The sequence below is a fragment of the Haliotis cracherodii genome, unplaced genomic scaffold, assembly GCF_022045235.1.
Source record: "Haliotis cracherodii isolate W230 unplaced genomic scaffold, xgHalCrac1.p SCAF_20, whole genome shotgun sequence".
Lineage (NCBI taxonomy): Eukaryota > Metazoa > Mollusca > Gastropoda > Lepetellida > Haliotidae > Haliotis > Haliotis cracherodii.
Genome location: NW_027266276.1, coordinates 5,998,583 through 6,019,231, shown reverse-complemented (window position 1 = coordinate 6,019,231; position 20,649 = coordinate 5,998,583). Strand labels below are relative to the sequence as shown.

Genomic DNA, 20,649 nt, shown 5'->3' with positions numbered 1-20,649 from the left:
ACCCACAAGCATGGGATAGTAATGACAAACCCAGAAATATAATCACTTCAAAACGGGATCCAAACTCCAGCACAGGTTTCTGGTAAGCCAAAGGATCTCAAATTGCACATAGAATTACACCACTGGGCCGTCGGACCCCCTCCACACCACAGATATGCTGAAAGACTGATCCTGCATCACAATAAGGTTCAACATCCGAACTCATGCCTAATTTCAGTCTTTGCAATACACTTTTGAGATGACTAGCCCAAACTGGGTCTTGGCATCATTTTCAGTACAATTTACTGTTAGTCAGTGTACTAATCTTGGCTGAGTGAGTGAGTGGGTTTGGTTTAACGCTGCTTTAAACATTATTCCAGTTATATCACGGCGTGTCAGCTAAGTGTCGGAGGAAAGCCGAAGTGATGCAGGTCTCAGACGTTTACCACTTTGATGAAACCCATGAGCACGGGTATGGTGCTGACAAACCTAGAAAAATAATCGGGGCGAACCGGGATTCAAACCCACAATCATAGGTTTCTGGCATGCCCAAGGGATGCAACTCTGCACAGCGAATCGCGGTGCCTTAGACGACTGGGCCACACGTGCCCCCCTATTCTTGGCTGAGCTTACCAGACTGAACAGAATTGAACTAGACTCAGGCATTGTACTCGTGGCTAAAGTCGCAAACTGTACTTACAATAGTCACAGTGCTACGTGGTCTTCTTGCAATGATGGGGGGAAATTGGATGTGAAAACGAGAAACAAAAACATGGGTTAATGAGTTTTAGCTTCAACAAGGGTTAATGTGTCTAGTCATGCGGAGAAAATGGAAGTGACGAACTTGGTTGTTCACCTGCGAGATGACATCCCCGTTGACGCGCCGCACCTGGTATAGGTGGCGGTAACGAGAATGTTGCTCATCTCGGCGTTCCCTGGCCCGAATACGTTTTAGGTTCACCTTCTTGGACCTGTTGATGTGTAGTGCTGAAAAAATAAAAACAAAGAAGTATAGGCCATTGTCAGATACATGGAATCATAACACATGGAATCTCAACCATATGTGCTTTTCATATCAATTATATGAGTCGATAACAGTACGAAACTCAGGCCTGATATCAAAAGACATATGTAACATATGGAATATATTATTCCTGATCAAATAATAGTTCCTGATACAATTCTTCCGATCATTGCATCAAAATTCTTAAAAGTTATATTATTGGGTATATTTTCAGTAGATTGGGAGAAAACGTGTGTACAGCTGATTGCTATTTCCTGCTTAGTTTATGAGAAAATACACAGGACAATTTTATCCCTGCATATAAAACAATGCATATCAGAACAGGAAATACAATTTAAATGGTAAGTCATCATGTCTAGTGATGTTTTTTCATCAAACTTCAATTTCATATTCACCAAGTTTGTTATCACCTGTTTGTTTACCTGAATTCGCTAAAGGGATACGATGTAGTTTTGTACTGCGCATAATACTCAACAACAAAAAATTACAAAAAATACTGAATTCTCTAGAGGGGGATGGGCATTAGGCTTGGGTGTGCACTATACTCAAGAAACTATGTCATTTATCATCAAAAATAATTTTTCCAAAAATTTTAGTGTGTAAACCATAATAAGCAGTGTCTTGGGCGTAAAAAGTGCTGCCAACCACCATCAGTAGCAGAAGTCTAGTGATGCCATTTGATTGTGATGTCATGGTAACCAAAGATGTCACAATGGTCTGCAAAACAGTGTGATGCAATTCCAGTGATATCTCCATGGATGAACACGAAATTTATCTTTCAACTCTGTTTTATTTTCATCAAAATAATTTTTTAATAAGAGCCCCCTATTTCTAATTTTGAGAGGGCCCTAGGCGCTTATTACATCAAATACGGTAACTCATTTGAGTTTCTAGGGCTTCAGCCCTGCCCTTGTCTGAAACAGGTGAACAAATATGTGGGGTCTCCATAGAATTGTTAGAAATTTGCTTCTGTTTACCCATGCATACCAGGCAGGAAAGGATGGTAAGTGTGAAAGCACTGATATACTCCCCAGGGAGCTGAGAATACAATACTCAATACACACTTATCCATTCACTGCTGAGGTGATTGGTTTGGACTTACTTATTATCATGATTATAATAATTAAAATAATGGTGTTTTCATATGGTGGTGGCAGTGAGCTTAGGATAGGGGAAACACATTTAACATATCAACAATTTAAGAACCAATTTCAAATCCCTTTGAACTTGTTGTTATACTTATCAATTACACAAAACGCCCACATCTCCCAGTGACCAGAATAACATGAAACAGCTTCAAGAATCAAGAACAGCAATTGTTAACATGTTGGCATATCGCCAATAAACATTCGTTCAATAATGCCTTTTTTAACCCCTGGTACATAAACTGTATATGTTCCTGAAATAATAACCATATTTCCTACCATGCACCAAATATCAAATAAAACTATTTCATAAATATTTACGACAATGTTAGCAGTTCCTGCTGTACAAGCTCAAGCTGTGTAAATGAGTCATAGGCAGCATATTGCCAGTGCCATACACTATGATAACTACCAACTGGTGAATAACATAGGTTAGAGGTCATCTGGAGGTCATCAGGTACAACAGTGCCAGCAGTATTTATTTTGGTCTTGTTGAATGGATACACTTTGTTTGTTGATACTGATACAAGATACATGAAGTAGGGGGCATAACTCTATCTGACTTTCCACCAAGTGATGGCACCAATCTTGATCTAAACACGAATGACAAATACCCATGAGGAAACTGGACTGGATCTTCAACAAATGTAAAAGACTTGCAAATTGTTGTCCCATGGTCCAAAGGACAAGCAAAAGAAAAATCTACTAGTCCTGTTGGACCTCTGCCTAGACTTTGACAGGCGTTTAGAAGTTGGAAGATCATGAATACATGACACTTCTTATGGATAACAACTTCTTTTATTCTACTTGACAGACTAGTGTTGCTTACCAAAAAAGTTAATAAATAGAATTACATTATCATAATGCTGCAAGCTCCATCTTTATATACTTCAGTGGTTTCATTTTTTGGAACAGGTAAATGTTTCAACTTTTCATAGATAGTGTTTGTAACACATCCATTATAAAAAAAATATTTTAAAAAATATTAAAAAATATATTAATAAATAAAATAAAAAATACCTCACACTAAAATTGGATGATAATTTTTTTATATGCATGTTAACTGCAGAGGTGGTAATAGTTTGTCTAGGTCTTGAAGACTTACACACCTACATCACCTGCCAACAGCTTAATAATGGGATGTTAGTGAGTGAATGTTGTTTTACGCCAATATTCTTGGTATATATCATGGTGGCCTGGAAGTAATCAAGTATAGATCAGCAAAGTAGTTGACTATCCGGGTACTATACATAAAGCAACAATGTACACAGTAGGAGAAGGATAACACACAATCACAGGATCTTCATTTTGTTTGTTTGTGTAACGTCGCACTCAGCAATATTCCAGCTATACAATGGCAGTCTGTAAATAATCGAGTCTGGACCGGACAATGTAGTGATTGACATCATGAGTATTGATCTACGCAATTTGGAAACAATAACATGCATTAACCAAGTCAGAGAGTCTGAACACCCGATCCCGTTAGTTGCCTCTTAAGACAAGCATGGGTTGCTTGACCTATTCTGTGGTCTTCAGGGGGTCGACCTTCATTTAGTTGGCTCTTAAAACAAGCATGGGGATCTGATGAAATACTTGACAGTTGCCAAACAACATTCATGTTGCCCTGAGGCCAGCAAGAAATAAGAAATTTAAATCTCCTGTCCAGTCTGTCAAGTTATACTTCTCAGAATCTATCAACGAAGTAGATTTGACCTCTGGTGTTATTCAGAACTTGTCCTTATCGCCGAGACTGCCTCTTTGGTCTAGTGAATAGAACGTCTGGCCGGAGAGCGGAAGGTCATATCCGCAACATACCAAAAGATGTTAAAATATGGTTCTTGTGCTACCCTGTCTGGCGCTCGGCTAAAACAAGAACTCGTAGGCTCAGAGTCAGTTTACTGTGTCCATGTTAAACAGCTGCATGGTATCTCAGTGGGTTTGCACCATAAAACGGGCATTAGTCTGGAATAGTACAAGCAACCAAACACACGTACACGCATGTCGCTATATAAGTGCAGTGGTCTTGAACTTGACGTTACCCCCCATCTCACCTCACCTTCATCATAGATGAACTGACCACTTACAGTACATACAGACTCTCTCCAAAGTGTCTTCTGAAATCAAATATATCAAGACGAGTTAATAAAAGTTACAAATATCCACGGCTTGCCAAGAATACTTTCACTTTTATCAACAGGTCTTGATATATTTCAGCTTAGACGACGTAAGGGTGGAATTCTATTTATCATCCAAAATCATTCTTTTGACTTAATGTATGACATGGTGATATGGTTCTACAATTCATTCTGAAATTTGTTTCATATTATCTGTCATAACTGTATAAGTATAGCTTCAGAGTCTGCAGACAGGCACTTATCAAGTTTCTAAAATCGAGTCCCATATCCAAGCTGTTGTCATGACCCATCTGTGATTCATTAACAGTAATCCCGTAGCATAAATCAATGTTCCTTTTCCTTCGTCATGCGTCACTCATAAGATATTTATACAGTTTCCCTACAAACTATACATCGTTTAAAGTATCATTTTACACAATATAATGAATTGGGTATTTCATTACAGCCATTGAAATCTGTTTCAAGGATGAATATCTCTTTAACTCTTAAAGCTAACATATCTTTGCAGTTAATTACCATTCTAAGTTTGTCCACACGCAATACATCATATGTTTGTAAAAGACTTGGTAGCACTAGCAGACACAAGCACTCACGCCAAGGCAATTTAAATTCAGACCCATTTTTCTTCCTGACATTTTTCGGCCAATTGTAGATCAGCTGATGCTCCAGACTAATTACTGCTGGCTACGGTTGCACAATGATGTTTGTCGATGGAGATAACCCTGCGTGACTTGGTTGGCAAGCATCCTGCCAAACAGGCCATGTTAACAAGCGATGCATTTCTCCGAGTCAGACAGTCACACACTTACAAAATCCATTTGTGACAATCTTGTTGTGCGAATGGTGTCTGTCTGCACTTACTGTGTTCATCCTAATGTAAATAGGGGGTACGAGAATCCGATTAATCTTCTTAGAAAATGGTTGATTACATTTATTATCAACACTTTTCTGCAAAACATGTATGCATCAGAGATTGTTAGCAACTGGTGTAATGATTGGATGATAGAGTGAGTGAGTGAGTGAGTGAGTGAGTGAGTGAGTGAGTGAGTGAGTGAGTGAGTTTTTAGGCAACTTTTAGCTATATTGCCATATTACCATGGTAGAGGACACGCCATACAAAGTACATTTGTTTGTTTGTTGGCAATACAAAACTAAAATAACAAACATTACATTCAGATGCTCTATGGAATCGAGCCCTCTAGGCCAAAATCTTGTGTTCACTAAACAGCCATTGGGCCCTTGAGATTAACATCTTGAATTTACGAAACAGCCATTGGGGCCTTGAAACTAACATCTTGTATTTACGAAACAGCCATTGGGCCCTTGAAACTAACATCTTGTATTTACGAAACAGCCATTGGGCCCGTGAAACTAACATCTTGTATTTGCGAAACAGCTATTGGGCCCCTGAAACTAACAACTTGAATATACTAAACAGCCATTGGGCCCTTGAAACTAACATCTTGAATTTACGAAACAGCCATCGGACCCTTGAAACTAACATCTTGAATATACTAAACAGCCATTGGGCTCCTGAAACTAACATCTTGAATATACTAAACAGCCATTGGGCCCTTGAAACTAACATCTTGAATTTACGAAACAGCCATTGGGCCCTTGAGACCAACATCTTGAATTTACGAAACAGCATTGGGCCCTTGAGACCAACATCTTGAATTTACGAAACAGCATTGGGCCCTTGAGACTAACAACTTGAATTTACTAAACAGCCATTGGGCCCTTGAGATTAACATCTTGAATTTACGAAACAGCCATTGGGCCCTTGAAACTAACAACTTGAATTTACTAAACAGCATTGGGCCCTTGAGATTAACATCTTGAATTTACTAAACAGCCATTGGGCCCTTGAGACCAACATTTTGAATTTACTAAACAGCATTGGGCCCATGAAACTAACATCTTGAATTTCCTAAACAGCCACTGGGCCCTTGAGACCAACATCTTGAATTTACTAAACAGCAATTGGGTCGAGACCAACATCTTGAATTTACTAAACAGCCATTGGGCCCTTGAGATCAGCATATCGTTTATTATTAAACAGTCCAGTGAAATATGTCCAGTCTTGTCATATCAATGTTCAAATCAACATTGCAATGTTCACTGATAATTCTGAAACGACAACAAGCAACTCATTCACCATCCTTATCATAGACGCAAATCTTTTATCGAATGAATGTTGTCATTTCTAAGTTAGTTCTTTTTCATGCAATATTTTTACAAGACACCAGTTATCAAAGTCAAGATGTCTTCTTGAAACTGTGAAATTAAATTGTTTAAGGTGCATGAAATAGTAATAACTGAAGCAATACTGAGGCCATTTAGGACTTCGATTTCATCCCTGCTCAAAGAGTATGTCCAGGTGAATCAATGCACATGTGCAGTCTTCAAATAGAAGCAAATCGTTTGGGTCAATGCATTTGTGACGTGTGGGAGGAAAGCCCTAAGTGATGCAGGTCTTAGACATCCACCACTTTGGTGAAACCCATGAGCACGGCTAGCGTGCTGCAAAACAAAAGATCAGAATTGGTATGAATCCAGGATTCAAACCCCTGATTATTTGATTCTGCAAGACCATGTGACACACCTCTACACATCAAATCACAGGAGCCAGGTACGGATAAACAAACAAAGTGGAGTTGGAATGACTTGAATCAGACTTGCCAACTTCCCCACGCCTAATCTCTCTTTCGGATCATAGATCTATTGCCAAAATCAATAGAGGAACACAGGGTAAAACTGGGACTTAGATTTTGAACAAAAAGCCTTCTATTAGGAAATAATTCTATAACATTAAGCCATATTTAGTGATTATCTTTCACAGTAATGTCACAGGACATCAAATACCCTGGAATGATCCAGCACCTCTATTGCCTGCTTTAAAAAACTTAACCATGCAGATAATTAACAAAATGGATATTTTATGTTTCTGAAAAATCTTTTCCTTTTCCTTTGTTAGATCTTTGAACTTTTCTCCATTCAGCTATCAATAATTGGCAATTTGCCACAATTCCCAGCTTCATTTTTACAACTACAGTGAGCGAGTTTGTTTTATCAAAGCCTTGACCACCATACAGTTATCCCACTGTGTTTGCCTACTGTTGGGGAGCAGTGATGCAGGTCCTACACATTTACCACTTTTACATAAACCCACAAGCACCTGTTGTGCTAACAGACTGAGGATCCCTATAAGGATGACACAGGGATGAGAACACACAAACAGCACTACTCCCTTGCTACAGACAAGGGGGGCAACTCTGTCCAGCCAACTGATGTACCTCAGGGAACTGGGAAACACTGGCTGCTTATGTAAATTAAGAAAATATAAACACAAACTGTTAAGGGAGAAGATTTCATTTGAGATGTGACTGTTAACAGACGTCTACACTTGGGGTAATATTTTATATTATTTTTCTATATATTTTCACATTTAAAATTCTGAATTCCTGCAAAAGGGTCTACTGGGGAGTTGTTACAGTTGGTGTACATGGGATTTGGATTTGGAGACAATAAACTCTGATAGGAATGTAAGGGAGTGTGTGAGTGAGTTGGGTAATACACCTTTCTGTACAGTTGTACACTTATATCATACAAGCTTAGACTGGGTGGTGCTCTAAATTTAGAAACATTAATCTAAATTTTAACCCCCTATATCTGAGACCCAACTCTGCACAGCGAATGTCCACACCTCAGAAGACTAGAGTAGAGTGAGTGAGTGAGTAGTGTTTTACGCCGCTTTTAGCAATATTCCAGCAATATCACGGTGGGGGGACACCAGAAATGGACTTCACACATTGTACCCATGTCGGGAATCGAACCTGGGGCTTCGGCGTGACGAGCAAACGCTTTAACCACTAGGCTACCCGAACGCCCCCAGAAGACTAGAGAAGCTGATAGGGATACTCGATGTGTTATGACTCAAAGAAGTGATACTGACAGACACATTAGTTGCTACACACATGGCACAATGATATTCACAGGGGAGAAAATTGCCTTTGCGCCATGCCTGTGTCCATTAACCTTAAAGACAAGCCCAACACTGAAGGGGCTGAAGAGATCTGGGCATTCACTGCAGAAAACCCTTGTGTAGACTTGCACAAGTCTCTAAGGCAATAATTATTAGTTCATAATATATAAATTATAAGTTCTAGAGTATGTAAATAATAAGAACAAGTTGTCCCTATAAGAGACTGGAGTCCCAGACTTGCCTATCAGGAAAATAGAATTACTTCCCATGCATGGATTTTTCTTTCAGTACAGACTCGGAGCAAGTCTAGAGATGCATTGGACTTGCACAAGTCTCTAAGGCAATAATTATAAGTTGAAATCATAATTTCTAGATTATGTAAATAATAAGAACAAGTTGTCCCTATTAGAGACTACACTGGATGGACTTATCTCTCAGTACAGACTTGGATCAATCTAATCCTTGTGTAACGTGAGTCAGATGTAGTTTAACATTGTGTTCAAAATTATTGTACTTATATATAGTTACGTGCATGCATGTGCGTGTCCGGACAAATGATGGTTCTATTTTGCTAGCCCACTGAGATACCATGCTGCAGTTTAACATGAATACCAATATTAGTATTCACAGCACAGTATTCTGACTCCGAGTTGATCAGTCCTTGTTTTAACCTCATAAGTCTGAGCGCCAGACAGGGAAACATCAAGTACCAACTTTTAACATCTTTTGGTATGACAGCTTAATCATATGTTGATGTGCATGTGCAATGGATGGGGAGCAACAATATAAATTTAGAACATGGTACATGGTCCACTAAAAACAGAATATGTTTTTGGATTCCCCCCCCTCCACACAAATTTGTGTTAACCAATAATAAAGCTATATGACAGCCAGTTCTGAATAGTTTCCTTGTACAGCAAGCATATAGGGCACCTTGTCTAACCTTGAACCTAAATATGACAGATATCTACCGCGAGAAATATCAAGAGATTAGTAGCCCATCCTTTTCTGGAGAAAAACAAGATTGGTGTCACACAGACTGATAGGGTGTTTTGTTGCTTGGTTGAATGACTTTTAGGTTTCAAGTGAATGAGCGTACCGTATTTCTGCTACTTAATGCCCCTAACGTGGATTTTTATTGGGGGACATAATAATAACCTGGCATGTATTTGAAGCCCAGGCTATTTTCGTATCTGTACTTTACAATTTTTGGTACCAGCAGTAAGGGACTATTCATTATATGTTTCCTGAAAGGGATCATTCATTTACTTGTTTACTGGACATGGCATGTATCAGAGGCTCAGCCTTTATTCTTCAAAGCTGGTTTTGACCCATGAATTAGAATGCTATGCTAAACACAATGCTATTTAGAAAGTGATCAAATGTAACATGTTATATTTGGCATTACACTTTCTTAGTCTAATCTACAGATTACAGATTCTAGTACTTTTTGGGGTTAAGTCCTGTCCGAGATTCGAACCCACACTGCCAGAGTGAGGCACACAAAGTCAGCGATCTAACCCACTCAGCCACCAAGGGTTCCACAAAAATGAAAGTTTGACAACTGGTAGTCTAGATCACGTACTTTGTGTACCCCTCTGACAAAGGTAATTTGGCACGGCTCCTAAGGCCCCAGATTGTTAGATATGACTGCCATTACAGACAAGTCGTGGAAATAATAACAGACAGGAAATAATTAATACAGTTGTGCATGATCTATGTGTTTGTTTATTGACTTGGTCTGGGTTTGTTACCTTCCCGATGGTCCACTCCCTGTCCTGTAATCCTCCATTGTGTAATAGCTCCAACAAGGAAACAAAATGGCCAGCAGCCCAGTATCACCCAGCTGTACCAGCACACAGGCGGCGACTCGTTGCCTTTCACTCTGTCCCACACATACAGCACCATGCGAAACTTCTCAATAAAATAGTCTAAAAATGCTACCATTAAAGCACCTCCAAAAATACTTGTCCCCAAAATTGTGAAACACTTTTGGAATTTCAGAATGAGAAAGGCAAACAGCAACCCAAGACCGACGAGTAATCCAATGGGTATCCACTTGGTTGAAGGATGCATGAACTGTTCAAGGACTATCAATACAGCGATTGCTAGTGCTAGTCCAAGATGGAATCCGGTGAGAAAGAGTCCCACATATTGCACAAGCATCGTGATGAGGCCACAGAGTATCCCGGCGCCAATGGCCACACCGATATTTCCTTCTGTAGGCATAATCTCTTCTTCCTTGCAGATCATGTAGATGAGGACACCGCCGAAGATGAACCCGGTCAGGAACATGACTGCCTTGAAGAACCGGTACCCTGAAAGTGGAGCAGGTAGGGTTTTAGATGGGATGGTTTCAGAGTGACATTCACAAAGTATACATGCCGTATTGTTGTGTTCATGAACAACACTGTTGTATGAAGGGACTGATTTGCGTGTGTGCTGTGTGTGTGTGTGTGCTGTGTGTGTGTGTGTGTGTACGTACAGAGTGATATTCACAAAGTATACATGCCATATTGTCGTGTTCGTGAACCACACTGTTGTATGAAGGGACTTTGATGTGTGTGTGGTTGTGTGTGGTGTGTGCCCCTTGGTGACACACGTGTGTGTGTGTGTGTGTGTGTGTGTGTGTGTGTGTGTGTGTGTGTGTGTGTGTGTGTGTGTGTGTGTGTGTGTGTGTGTGTGTGTGTGTGTGTGTGTGTGTTCATTGCACCTTGTGTTGCGTCTTGCCATGCGAAAAGGCATCTTTCTGTTTAGAAATAGTGCAAAGACTCCAAATTGATTGAACAAGAAAAACAGAAACATATTTGGTTAGATATTCCACTTACAGCCTTGTCATGTTATCAAAGTGAAACTAAACAAAGCTTCAGTGCACTGGCAGTAAGGCAAAGCAAAGCTATGTGTTTCACATCGGAACAACATGTGACACTTATTTCTTTTTTTGTTTAAGTAGCAATATTTGTTGCTTGCTTGTTCCATTTTTCTCTTGGTTAAACAATGTTAGCACAATTCCTAGGTTACATTCAAATAACTGTACAACCATGCCAACCACACAAATTAATCATTCATGGCTCAAAAAGTTATTTTCATTTCTCACTCTTTCAAACTTACCAAAAAATGTATACAGAATTCCAAATATGAAACACATCGCACAAACAATTGCCGAGGCCACGTCATACTGGGAGTCTATGTGGTCGCACTGATGCAACAGGGGTGGCATCGTCGTCATATTCCCCCGCGGGGTCATGTACGTCACGTCCCCGGCTGAAGACGCTGCGCTGGTCTCCACCGTCGTGTCCATGTTTACGTGGAGCAGATCACCGGTCAGCTTCAAATCGGTGTCCTGGTCAAACAGAAGTATCCATCCTTCTGCCAAACTGAGATATTTGTGTCCGCATTATCAGCTGCGTGTTCATCGGAATCACCTTCTGAAACAAAATGAAATAATGTTAAGATGTTTGTTCTGTGATAAGTTGTGTGTGATCACATGACCAGGGATGTTCGGTTCATAGGGAAATTGGAGTCTGGATTTCGGGGAAGACGTTTGTAAAATGTCAGCTGACAATTGCTGTGCAACTTGTGTTTCGCGATACTTTAGGAAAATCAATCCTGCCTTCTTCTTTGCCCTGATCTATATTGCTGCCACTGCATCTACCAACAGAGGATGAACATGATGGCTGTAAGCAACACCAGTTTTGTTTGACATTTCGTACGCAAGCTTTGCAGCAAATTTACGATTGTCAAAGACTGATTGTTTACTTAAGCAAATAATAAGCCGTATCACAGTTGAAGCAAACTGTCTTGATCTGTCATTTTCACATGAGACCATTAAATTATTTTTCCTATTTTGTAAGCGTTTGCTTGTCCAAGAGAAACTAAAAACACTTAAAATTCATTTCTATTGCCTGTCCTAGGACGAGAGACTGATCTTGGCTAAGCTAGTAGGAATAATTCAGTTACATCAGCTTGGCGTTGGACGAAAGCCCAGAGAGATTCGGATCATAGATGCCTTCTTCAAGGGACTCCATAGACTCTGCTGCTGAGCCAACCCATCAACACAATGTATTTCAAATGTTTGTTGAAGCACTGATATTCAATCATGAGACCAAACCTTTCTATGCCATGCAAATGATGATTTGTAGGACTATACAGCATGATAATATTCCCCAGAGTAGTTCAACATGCATAACAGTAGAGAACTGTTCCACCAAATGTATTCCATAATCACTTGCAGTGTCATCAGTGAAAGCACTTCACATTAATGACTTTCAACACAAACAAGGCCTCAGAATTCACAATGTCCTTAAACCCATTTTACTGGCTTGAATAATTAATCATATCCAATTTCAGCAGGAAAAAGATGTTACATTCTGACAATCAAGCCAAAACATTGCTCAACTGACTGATTATAACAGAAATAGTTTATCAGTGGTTTCACAAGAAACATCTGTTGTCATGGCAATTCTTCAGAGTGATACTGGGTATTAAAGATATCATATATAACTTTTCCTTATTTCAATAGCTCTGTTAATGGTTTCAATTATTCAAAATATCGTTGTACCACAGTCGGTAAACAGGGATTGGTTGTTATTTTACGCCAAACTCAGCAATACTCCAGCTCTATGACACCGGTCTGTAAATAATGCAGTCTGGACCAGACAATCCAGTGATTGACATCATGAGCATCAACCAAGTCAGCGAGCCTGATCACCCGATACTGTTAGTCGCCTCTTACGACAAGCACAGTCACCTTTTACAGCAAGCATGGGTTGCTGAAGACCTATTCTAACTCGGATCTTCACAGGTCTGATGAACAGGGAATTATCCAAGGAACAATAAGAGTGTTTCCAAGCAATCAAAGCATTGAGTGTGGCTTTAAGCCACTTTTAACAACATTCTTTTGCGTAATCCATTAGACTTTTTAATATCAGAACATGTCCCTTTGATCTGGGAGAAAAGCCAAAATGGCACTGTTGTGCACACATATCACTATGGTTAAACCCACTAGCATGTGACAGAGCATGGATTATAATTAATTTGAAAATTGGATTCGAACTAACAAACCTTTTATAAGCAAAGAGATGAGGTGAAATTGAGTTTAATGTCGCGTCCAAGATTATTGCACTTATATAGCAACGTGCATGTACCTGTACAACAATAGGATAACAAAGGTGGAAATTTAACAAGGGGAGCCAACAGATAACTGGCATTGATAGGTGATTAGCAAAGGAATCTTATTACTTTTGTTGTTCGTACAGGTACGTATATATGTTCTCTGCCTCATAGGAATTGAGGGATGAAGGAGTAAGTATATAGTCCGAACCGTTGTGTTCCTCATGATAAAGAAGTTGACATTCATACATTCTCTTCCTTGTGACACCGTATTTCGCTGTATTTTGCTGTATTTCGCACAACGTACCCCACTCACAGAGATGCGTCCCAGGCCACGATGCCCTCAGTGATGCATATAAAACATTCCTGGTCACAACTCACAGAAATATTATTTTTTTACCTTTGGTTATGGTATTAAATCATCAGCAAAGCGACATTTCTGCGTCTCTATGAGCTACGTGAGTAAGGCGGCCTGGGGCACTGTGCCCACACCCACTGCACCGAACATGTCTCCCAATCACAATACATCTACACGTTATCACAGATCACTTCAGCTATCTGACAATCTCCCATTATGACCTCTACTACAATGCATCTGGGAAACAAAGTCCCGGGGCATCATATCCCTGTGATAAGTCTATCTCTTACAGCGAATAGAACACCTTAGATAGCCACACAGAAGGTGGACTGAGTCACTGTCATGTGGACTTGTAGATAGGGAAGGAACAGGTGTCTTAACAGTTAATTCTCCGGAACTGTCACTCAACTTCACCTTGCTCCACAATAGCTGCCATGTTCATGGCTTCTTCCCATTAATTACCACACTGTTTTCCTAACAAAGAATTAGGAAGTTACACTGTTGTTGTTGCATGGTTTAAGATTTTTGCTTTCATACATCATCATACAGTTTTCCTAAAACAGAATTATGAAGCTGCACTGTTTATATTTTACGATTTAAACTTTCATTCATCATCACACTGTTTTCCTAACAAAGAATTATGAAGCTGCACTGTTTATATTTTACGATTTAAACTTTCATTCATCATCACACTATTTTCCTGACAAAGAATAAAAATGACACTACAGTATATTTCTGGGGTTTTGTTTTTAACTAACACACATGATCTGTTTTTAAAAAAAATGATTATGTAACAATTTCACAAACAAGTTGTAAGTTAAAATTAAAATACAATCTAATTGGGTGTGAGGATTTTTAATTTTTCATGATGATAATAACATTTGAGTGATATGTAATTCGTCAGAGAGAATGACTTGCCACCAATGTCATAATGACAAACATGTTCCATAAATTAATTAGAACAATGGCTAGAGAAGTCAGTCATACTGGCATAAATATGGTTCCTCATACAATTTCTTACCATTTAATATGTAACCTTAACATCATGTATCAGTTTTATACAACACTAGTACCATGACACATAGCACATGTACTTAAGTACACTGTAACTGGCCTATTTCTATACAGGAAAAACGGAACAAATGAAGATTGCAAAATATGAAACAATTGTACGCCTTAATGAAGGGATGAATAAAAGATATAGAGAAAAAAGGTAAAAAAAAAATATTAAAAAATAATACACCTCCAGTAATGTTAATATAAAAGAACAATTGAATAAATAAGTTAGAAAATGTAAATATATATGAAGTTGGTATGAATTTTGAAAGAATACCTCACACTGCAGATAGAATCCCACTCCTCACAACACACTGTGTGTTCCCAGGATAGAGGGTCCACACCACATTAACATCTTACGTCACATCCAAGACACTTCTGCGTCTTACGTGGGTAAACATACATCATGTGACTCACAACACACAAACCACAGTCGTGACGTTCATTCATATATTTCTCACACCTTGAACTATCATCGCACCATCAATCTACCTGTCATTTACACCTGCAGCAGAAATCAATGAGAACCAATACAAAACATTCACGTAATCTGAAGTATAATATCTACCTGGTGTGAGTTATAGGAAGTACATGTACCTTTATTCTCACCTGTCGTTAGTAAATACCTGTCTCTCACCTGTCCGACGCAACAGTAAATATCTCTCACCTGTTCACCTGAGCTCACCTGAGTCTTTGATGTCCCTGGTTGCATAATGGTATAATTGCTACAGTGTATGCCTGGAGAGTTGGTCAACAGTGGCAAGGTGTCGAACTGCGATCACTGACAAGTTGGATCACCTCCAATTAGCCACGACAAAGGAAACAAGCCTAAGAAGAGGGGCGAGTTTATGTAATAATTAAGTGTTGTAGATTAGATGGGATTGCAGGAGATGGTGTTAAGCACAAGAAGCACAAGTGCTGTCTGCCTCTGTCAGCTGTCATGTGATTCAAGCCACCAGTGCTTCAAACTATAAACACTTTTCAGTTTATCCCAACCAGATTCTGTTGCTATGGTTTAAGGCTTGGTTGATCCATTGCTTTGGAAAGGGGTGTGACCAAATTGATCTGTTGTTTAAACATGGCATTAAATTGTTGCAAGATGTAAGAAATGTTAAATAACATTAGTTATTACAATATGTAACAACTGAGATGCTACGATGTATGAATACATGACACTCTTATTGACAACAACTTCTTATATTCTTTGTCATGACATTACAGAACTACTTCTTGCCCCCCTTCGTCAGCTGAATTTTCCTGATGCCTATCAAAGACTTAAGACAATGTACATGGGAAGCTGAAACATATTTACAGTGAAGTCACAAGGAAACCCCAGGGGAGAATCATCAAGTTGATATCATGCCTTGTTAGAAGTAATGTTTTGGACTTGGTCTAACTTATGTTATGTTAATGTAGTTGGCTTGTTTAGAAAACAAAATTTTCATCAAAAATTATCTCCTTCTGTAAAGGTAAAAATACCATACAATGTTTTAATAAATGGTGAGTGAGTGAGTACCATTTTTACACCGCTTTTAGCAATATTCCAGCAATATCACGGCGGGGTACACCAGAAATGGGCTTCACACATTGAACCCATGTGGGAAATCGAACTTGGGTCTTCGGCAAAGTGAGAGAACACTTTAACCACTAGGCTACCCTACCTACCCTGATATACTACCTCACCCAAGATATATAAAAACCTCAATAATCAGGATCCTGTTAAATCAGAATTCCCGTACAGTTTCTGCTGGAAACACATACATGTATACAAAGTGACAGAATGTCTTCAGCCACCTATGCTGGTTGTAAGAGGTGACAAAACTGATCTGTTGGTCAGGCTCAGTGACTTGGTCTATTACGTCTCACTGGAATCCAGTTGCATGGATCCAAGCTCACGATGAAACCATTGTGGGTTTGAATCCCGGTTCGACCTGATTATGTTTCCAGGTTTGTCAGCACCATACCCGGGATCATGGCTTTCACCAAACTGGTAAATGTCGAGACCTGCATCACTTTGGACTTTCCTCCCACATTAAGCTGACACGCCGTGATATAACTGGAATACTGTTTAAAATAGTGTTAAACTCAACTCACACTAGATTTAATCCTTTAAACACTTCAACTTTTTCCTCATGAAGATTTTAAATTGCTAAATTTGACTTGATTCATTTTATTATATAACTGATCATGCACCCCAAATCGTCAATGCAAATCCCAGATGTGAGCTCACTCAGGTCAACCAGAGAAACACAGCAAGCTTATGCGCACGTTTTGAAACTAACAATCCCAAAACTACACCACCTTCGGAAACCAAAATATGCACAGGAAATACCAAATGTACATGGCAACAATTTACGTGCAATTGACAGAGTAATTGTTGTACAAAGTCCATCCATTTGACAATATGGACTGTAGTTTGATTTATAATGGATGATTTGGTCAAAAAGAGCTCTTTCTATAGTCAGTCTTTGACAAATTCCTGTCATTAGTGAATGATTACCCTTTTTATCATGTAAACTTGATCATTTAATCAATAAATGCCATTTTGCCCAAATCCATCATGCTGTATTTCCCTCCACCGAATTAATTCAATCAAAACGAAAATTGCTTTCTTTTTTTGCTTAAATTTGATCTATTAGTTACTGTTTTCATACACAGCTAGTGTTCCGAATTCCCTATCCTTCAACAGCTGATGGTTACCCAAACAATGAAATTTAAATTACGGAATCAAATTAATAAAATATCTGAAATTAATCCATCTTAAATATTTTTAGTGTCCAAGCACAGGGAAGTGAGTGAGTTGGGTTTTATATCAACGTTTTGGCATCACAGCGTGTCAACTTGGCGTCACAGCGTGTCAACTTGGCATCACAGCGCGTCAAATTGGCATCACAGCGCGTCAACTTGGCATCACAGCGCATCAACTTGGCATCACAGCGCGTCAACTTGGTATCACAGCGCGTCAACTTGGCATCACAGCGCGTCAACTTGGCCTCACAGCGTGTCAACTTGGTATCACAGCGCGTCAACTTGGCATCACAGCGCGTCAACTTGGCATCACAGCGCGTCAACTTGGCATCACAGCGTGTCAACTTGGTATCACAGCGTGTCAAATTAAATAGCCAGGAGACATTAAGGCAGAAGACATTAACCACTTTGTTGAAAACAACGAGCATAGTTATTGGTTCTGACAAACCAAGGATCATAATCAGGGAAAATGTAGGTTTCGAACCCATTATCATAGGATTCTGGCACGGTTCCCTGTAATTATAAGTTTAAATCATAAGTTCTAGATTATGTAAATAATAAGATCAAGGGTCCGATGAGTACCGTACTATCCACATATCTAGACTTGCCTATTAGGAGGGTAGAATTACTACACATCCATGGACTTTTCTTTCAGGCTACTCTTCTGTTTGTACAATGTATAGCACCTGTGTTTGACATGGTTTAAGTGTTTTAATCAATGACCCTAACAAGAAGACACTACACATATTCTTGATTTAGCAAGCAATCTTGCAAGAAGAAATGTGTCTTTGGAAGTGAATGAGAAATTCTAACGAATCATAGATATCAGCTGACTTAGTCACACAAGCTTGAAGCAAGGTAAGTGAGTTCATGTGAAATCTGATAACCTCTTCTGTACCTAATTAGGTTTTATTAATGAATGAGATAATTGAATATGTAAGTAACTGCCTTGAGAGGTCAACATGAAGGTGAAAGGTCATCAACGGAACATTGGCATGTCTGTTCATAGCGAGCTCATCACACACTCCAGTGAAACTACCAAAATAAAGCCACAGTAACGTATTATTCCTCTGAACTTGGACCAGGTTTTTTTTTTCTGACATCACAACACAGATGCTGTTTTATCTCCTCACTAAATTGAGCACAGCCACATATTTTTATCTCAAGCAGTGTTGTCTTTTCACACATTGATGAATTTGTTCCGATACAAATATTCTCCTTTGTGCAAACTGCACATAGCACTCACCTGTTTTTTGGCCCTGTCTTACACCAAACTGCTACATTTCGACAAAAGTGTTCAATTCTGTGAATGCAGTTCAGGCATGTTGCCATAACATTGTGGCAGGGTCACTACACTGCATTTAGGTTTAAATCAAAACACTTCAAGAAATCAGTCTTCTTAGCACACTTAATTCAATTCATATCCCAGAGAGGTGGGGTAGCCTAGTGGTTAAAGCGTTCACCCGTCACGCTGGAGACCCGGGTTTGACTCCCGACATGGGTACAATTTGTGAAGCCCATTTCTGGTGTCCCTGTTGTGATATTGCTAAAATATTGCTAAAAGAAGCGTAAAACTAAACTCACTCACTCACTGAGCAAACATAACATTTGCATCCTTTGGGACTCTATACATAACATTTGCATCCATTCACAATTTCTATGCACACAGGACACATTATTTTGTGTTTGTTAAAACGCTGATAAAATATTTTTCAAAGATGCATTAAAACCATCTCACTACATGTATTAATTACAATTTTCAATAATATTTGAAATAATTATATTCAAGTTGTGTCACTGAACAAAAGCCAAAATATCCCAAGTACTCCAAATACTTCATCTAAAATACCAATCAGTAAGACATTTGTTTCTTGTCCAGAACATACAAGTGAGTTGCCCCACACAAAGGCCACAAGGACGTAGTGAACTGATGGAATGTACAGATACCAAGTCACATATTAGATCGTGATGTGCTCAATTCCTGACAAGAACGCAAAGGTTTGATTTACTCTTTTAGGACAACCTAATTCATACGAATAATTGACCAAACAGACGTGTAATAAGGCTGATGGATTGTGGTGCTCCTGCTTCATGAACCTCGTAGATCACAGACAGACGTGGGTTAATCAGTTTGACATGAAACACAAGTCTACTACCTAGTCATGCAGAATTAGGCTGCTTCATTGAATAAGAATCACAATTACAGGATTAATAATTATATTGTAGTGTGAATCAATAAATAGCTGTTAATGTGAGTGAAAGAGTGAGTGAGTGAGTGAGTGAGTGAGTGAGTGAGTGAGTGAGTGAGTGAGTGAGTGAGTGAGTGAGTGAGTGAGTGAGTTTTTATCCGACATGCAGCAATAGTCCATCCATGTAACTGTGGGTGAACCACAATCAAACTCAGGTCTTTATCACGATGGACTAGCACATTAATCATGAGGCTACCCAACACGCCCAAAGTATACGTAATTAAAAAAGAAACAGGTATGTATCGAAGTGTGTACCATTATCAAATATGTAACAAGGTCAGTCAAATTTACTTTATTAAGTGATGACAGACAGAAATTGAAAATGTTAAAATACAAACATCCTGTCCAGATCCATTCAAAACAAAAAACTGAAACACAATATTTTTCTACTATGAAAAAGAAATCGGTCTAAACTTGTACTTAAACCACGAGCCTGTGCCCGAGTTACTCTTACAAAGCTTTGATTCACGTCCTGACCACACTGCCAGCACTGGTAATCCCCTATGTAGGTTGCAGCTATAAATCACGCACTCACAGCAAGTTTAACGCGTCTTTGAGTCAGCACACATACAAATCCACCTACCTTACCTGTCGAAGTACATTCCCTAAATACGTAATTTGAAATCCACTGCACTCAAACTGTGAGTATGAAAACAACGGGATAATCCAGTAATCTGTAAAACCTTCCACCCTTCGTCTCTACGTGTTGCATGCACTACCTGTGAGGCCAGTGTGGCAACACAGAACAAACACGTGGATCAATAGAACCGAAAGTCTAAATATTTCATTATCAGTCGACAAACCTGAAATCCGTTGCAATCAAATGCAGCGTGTGAACTCTGACATCAGCATGGCGTC

The 20,649-nt window shown here is 39.2% G+C and overlaps 1 protein-coding gene across 10 annotated transcripts in view; it reads right to left on the bottom strand.

Moving 5' to 3' along the window:
- Positions 1-20,649, bottom strand: part of LOC139470251 (transmembrane protein 198-like) — a 60,730-nt gene that overhangs the window by 9,750 nt on the left and 30,331 nt on the right. For 3 of the 10 annotated variants that reach the window (XM_071252585.1, XM_071252586.1, XM_071252587.1), the window contains exons 2-4: positions 11,380-11,696; positions 10,023-10,586; positions 824-966 (exon numbers count right to left, since the gene is read on the bottom strand). In XM_071252585.1, coding sequence (XP_071108686.1) covers positions 824-966; positions 10,023-10,586; positions 11,380-11,569 — 897 coding nt within the window. In that variant the 5' untranslated portion in view covers positions 11,570-11,696. Of the gene's footprint in view, positions 1-823; positions 967-10,022; positions 10,587-11,379; positions 11,697-13,780; positions 13,825-15,071; positions 15,139-20,374; positions 20,489-20,594; positions 20,640-20,649 lie in introns of those variants that run through there. The other 7 variants (XM_071252593.1, XM_071252594.1, XM_071252591.1 and 4 more) reach the window with 6 other exon arrangements.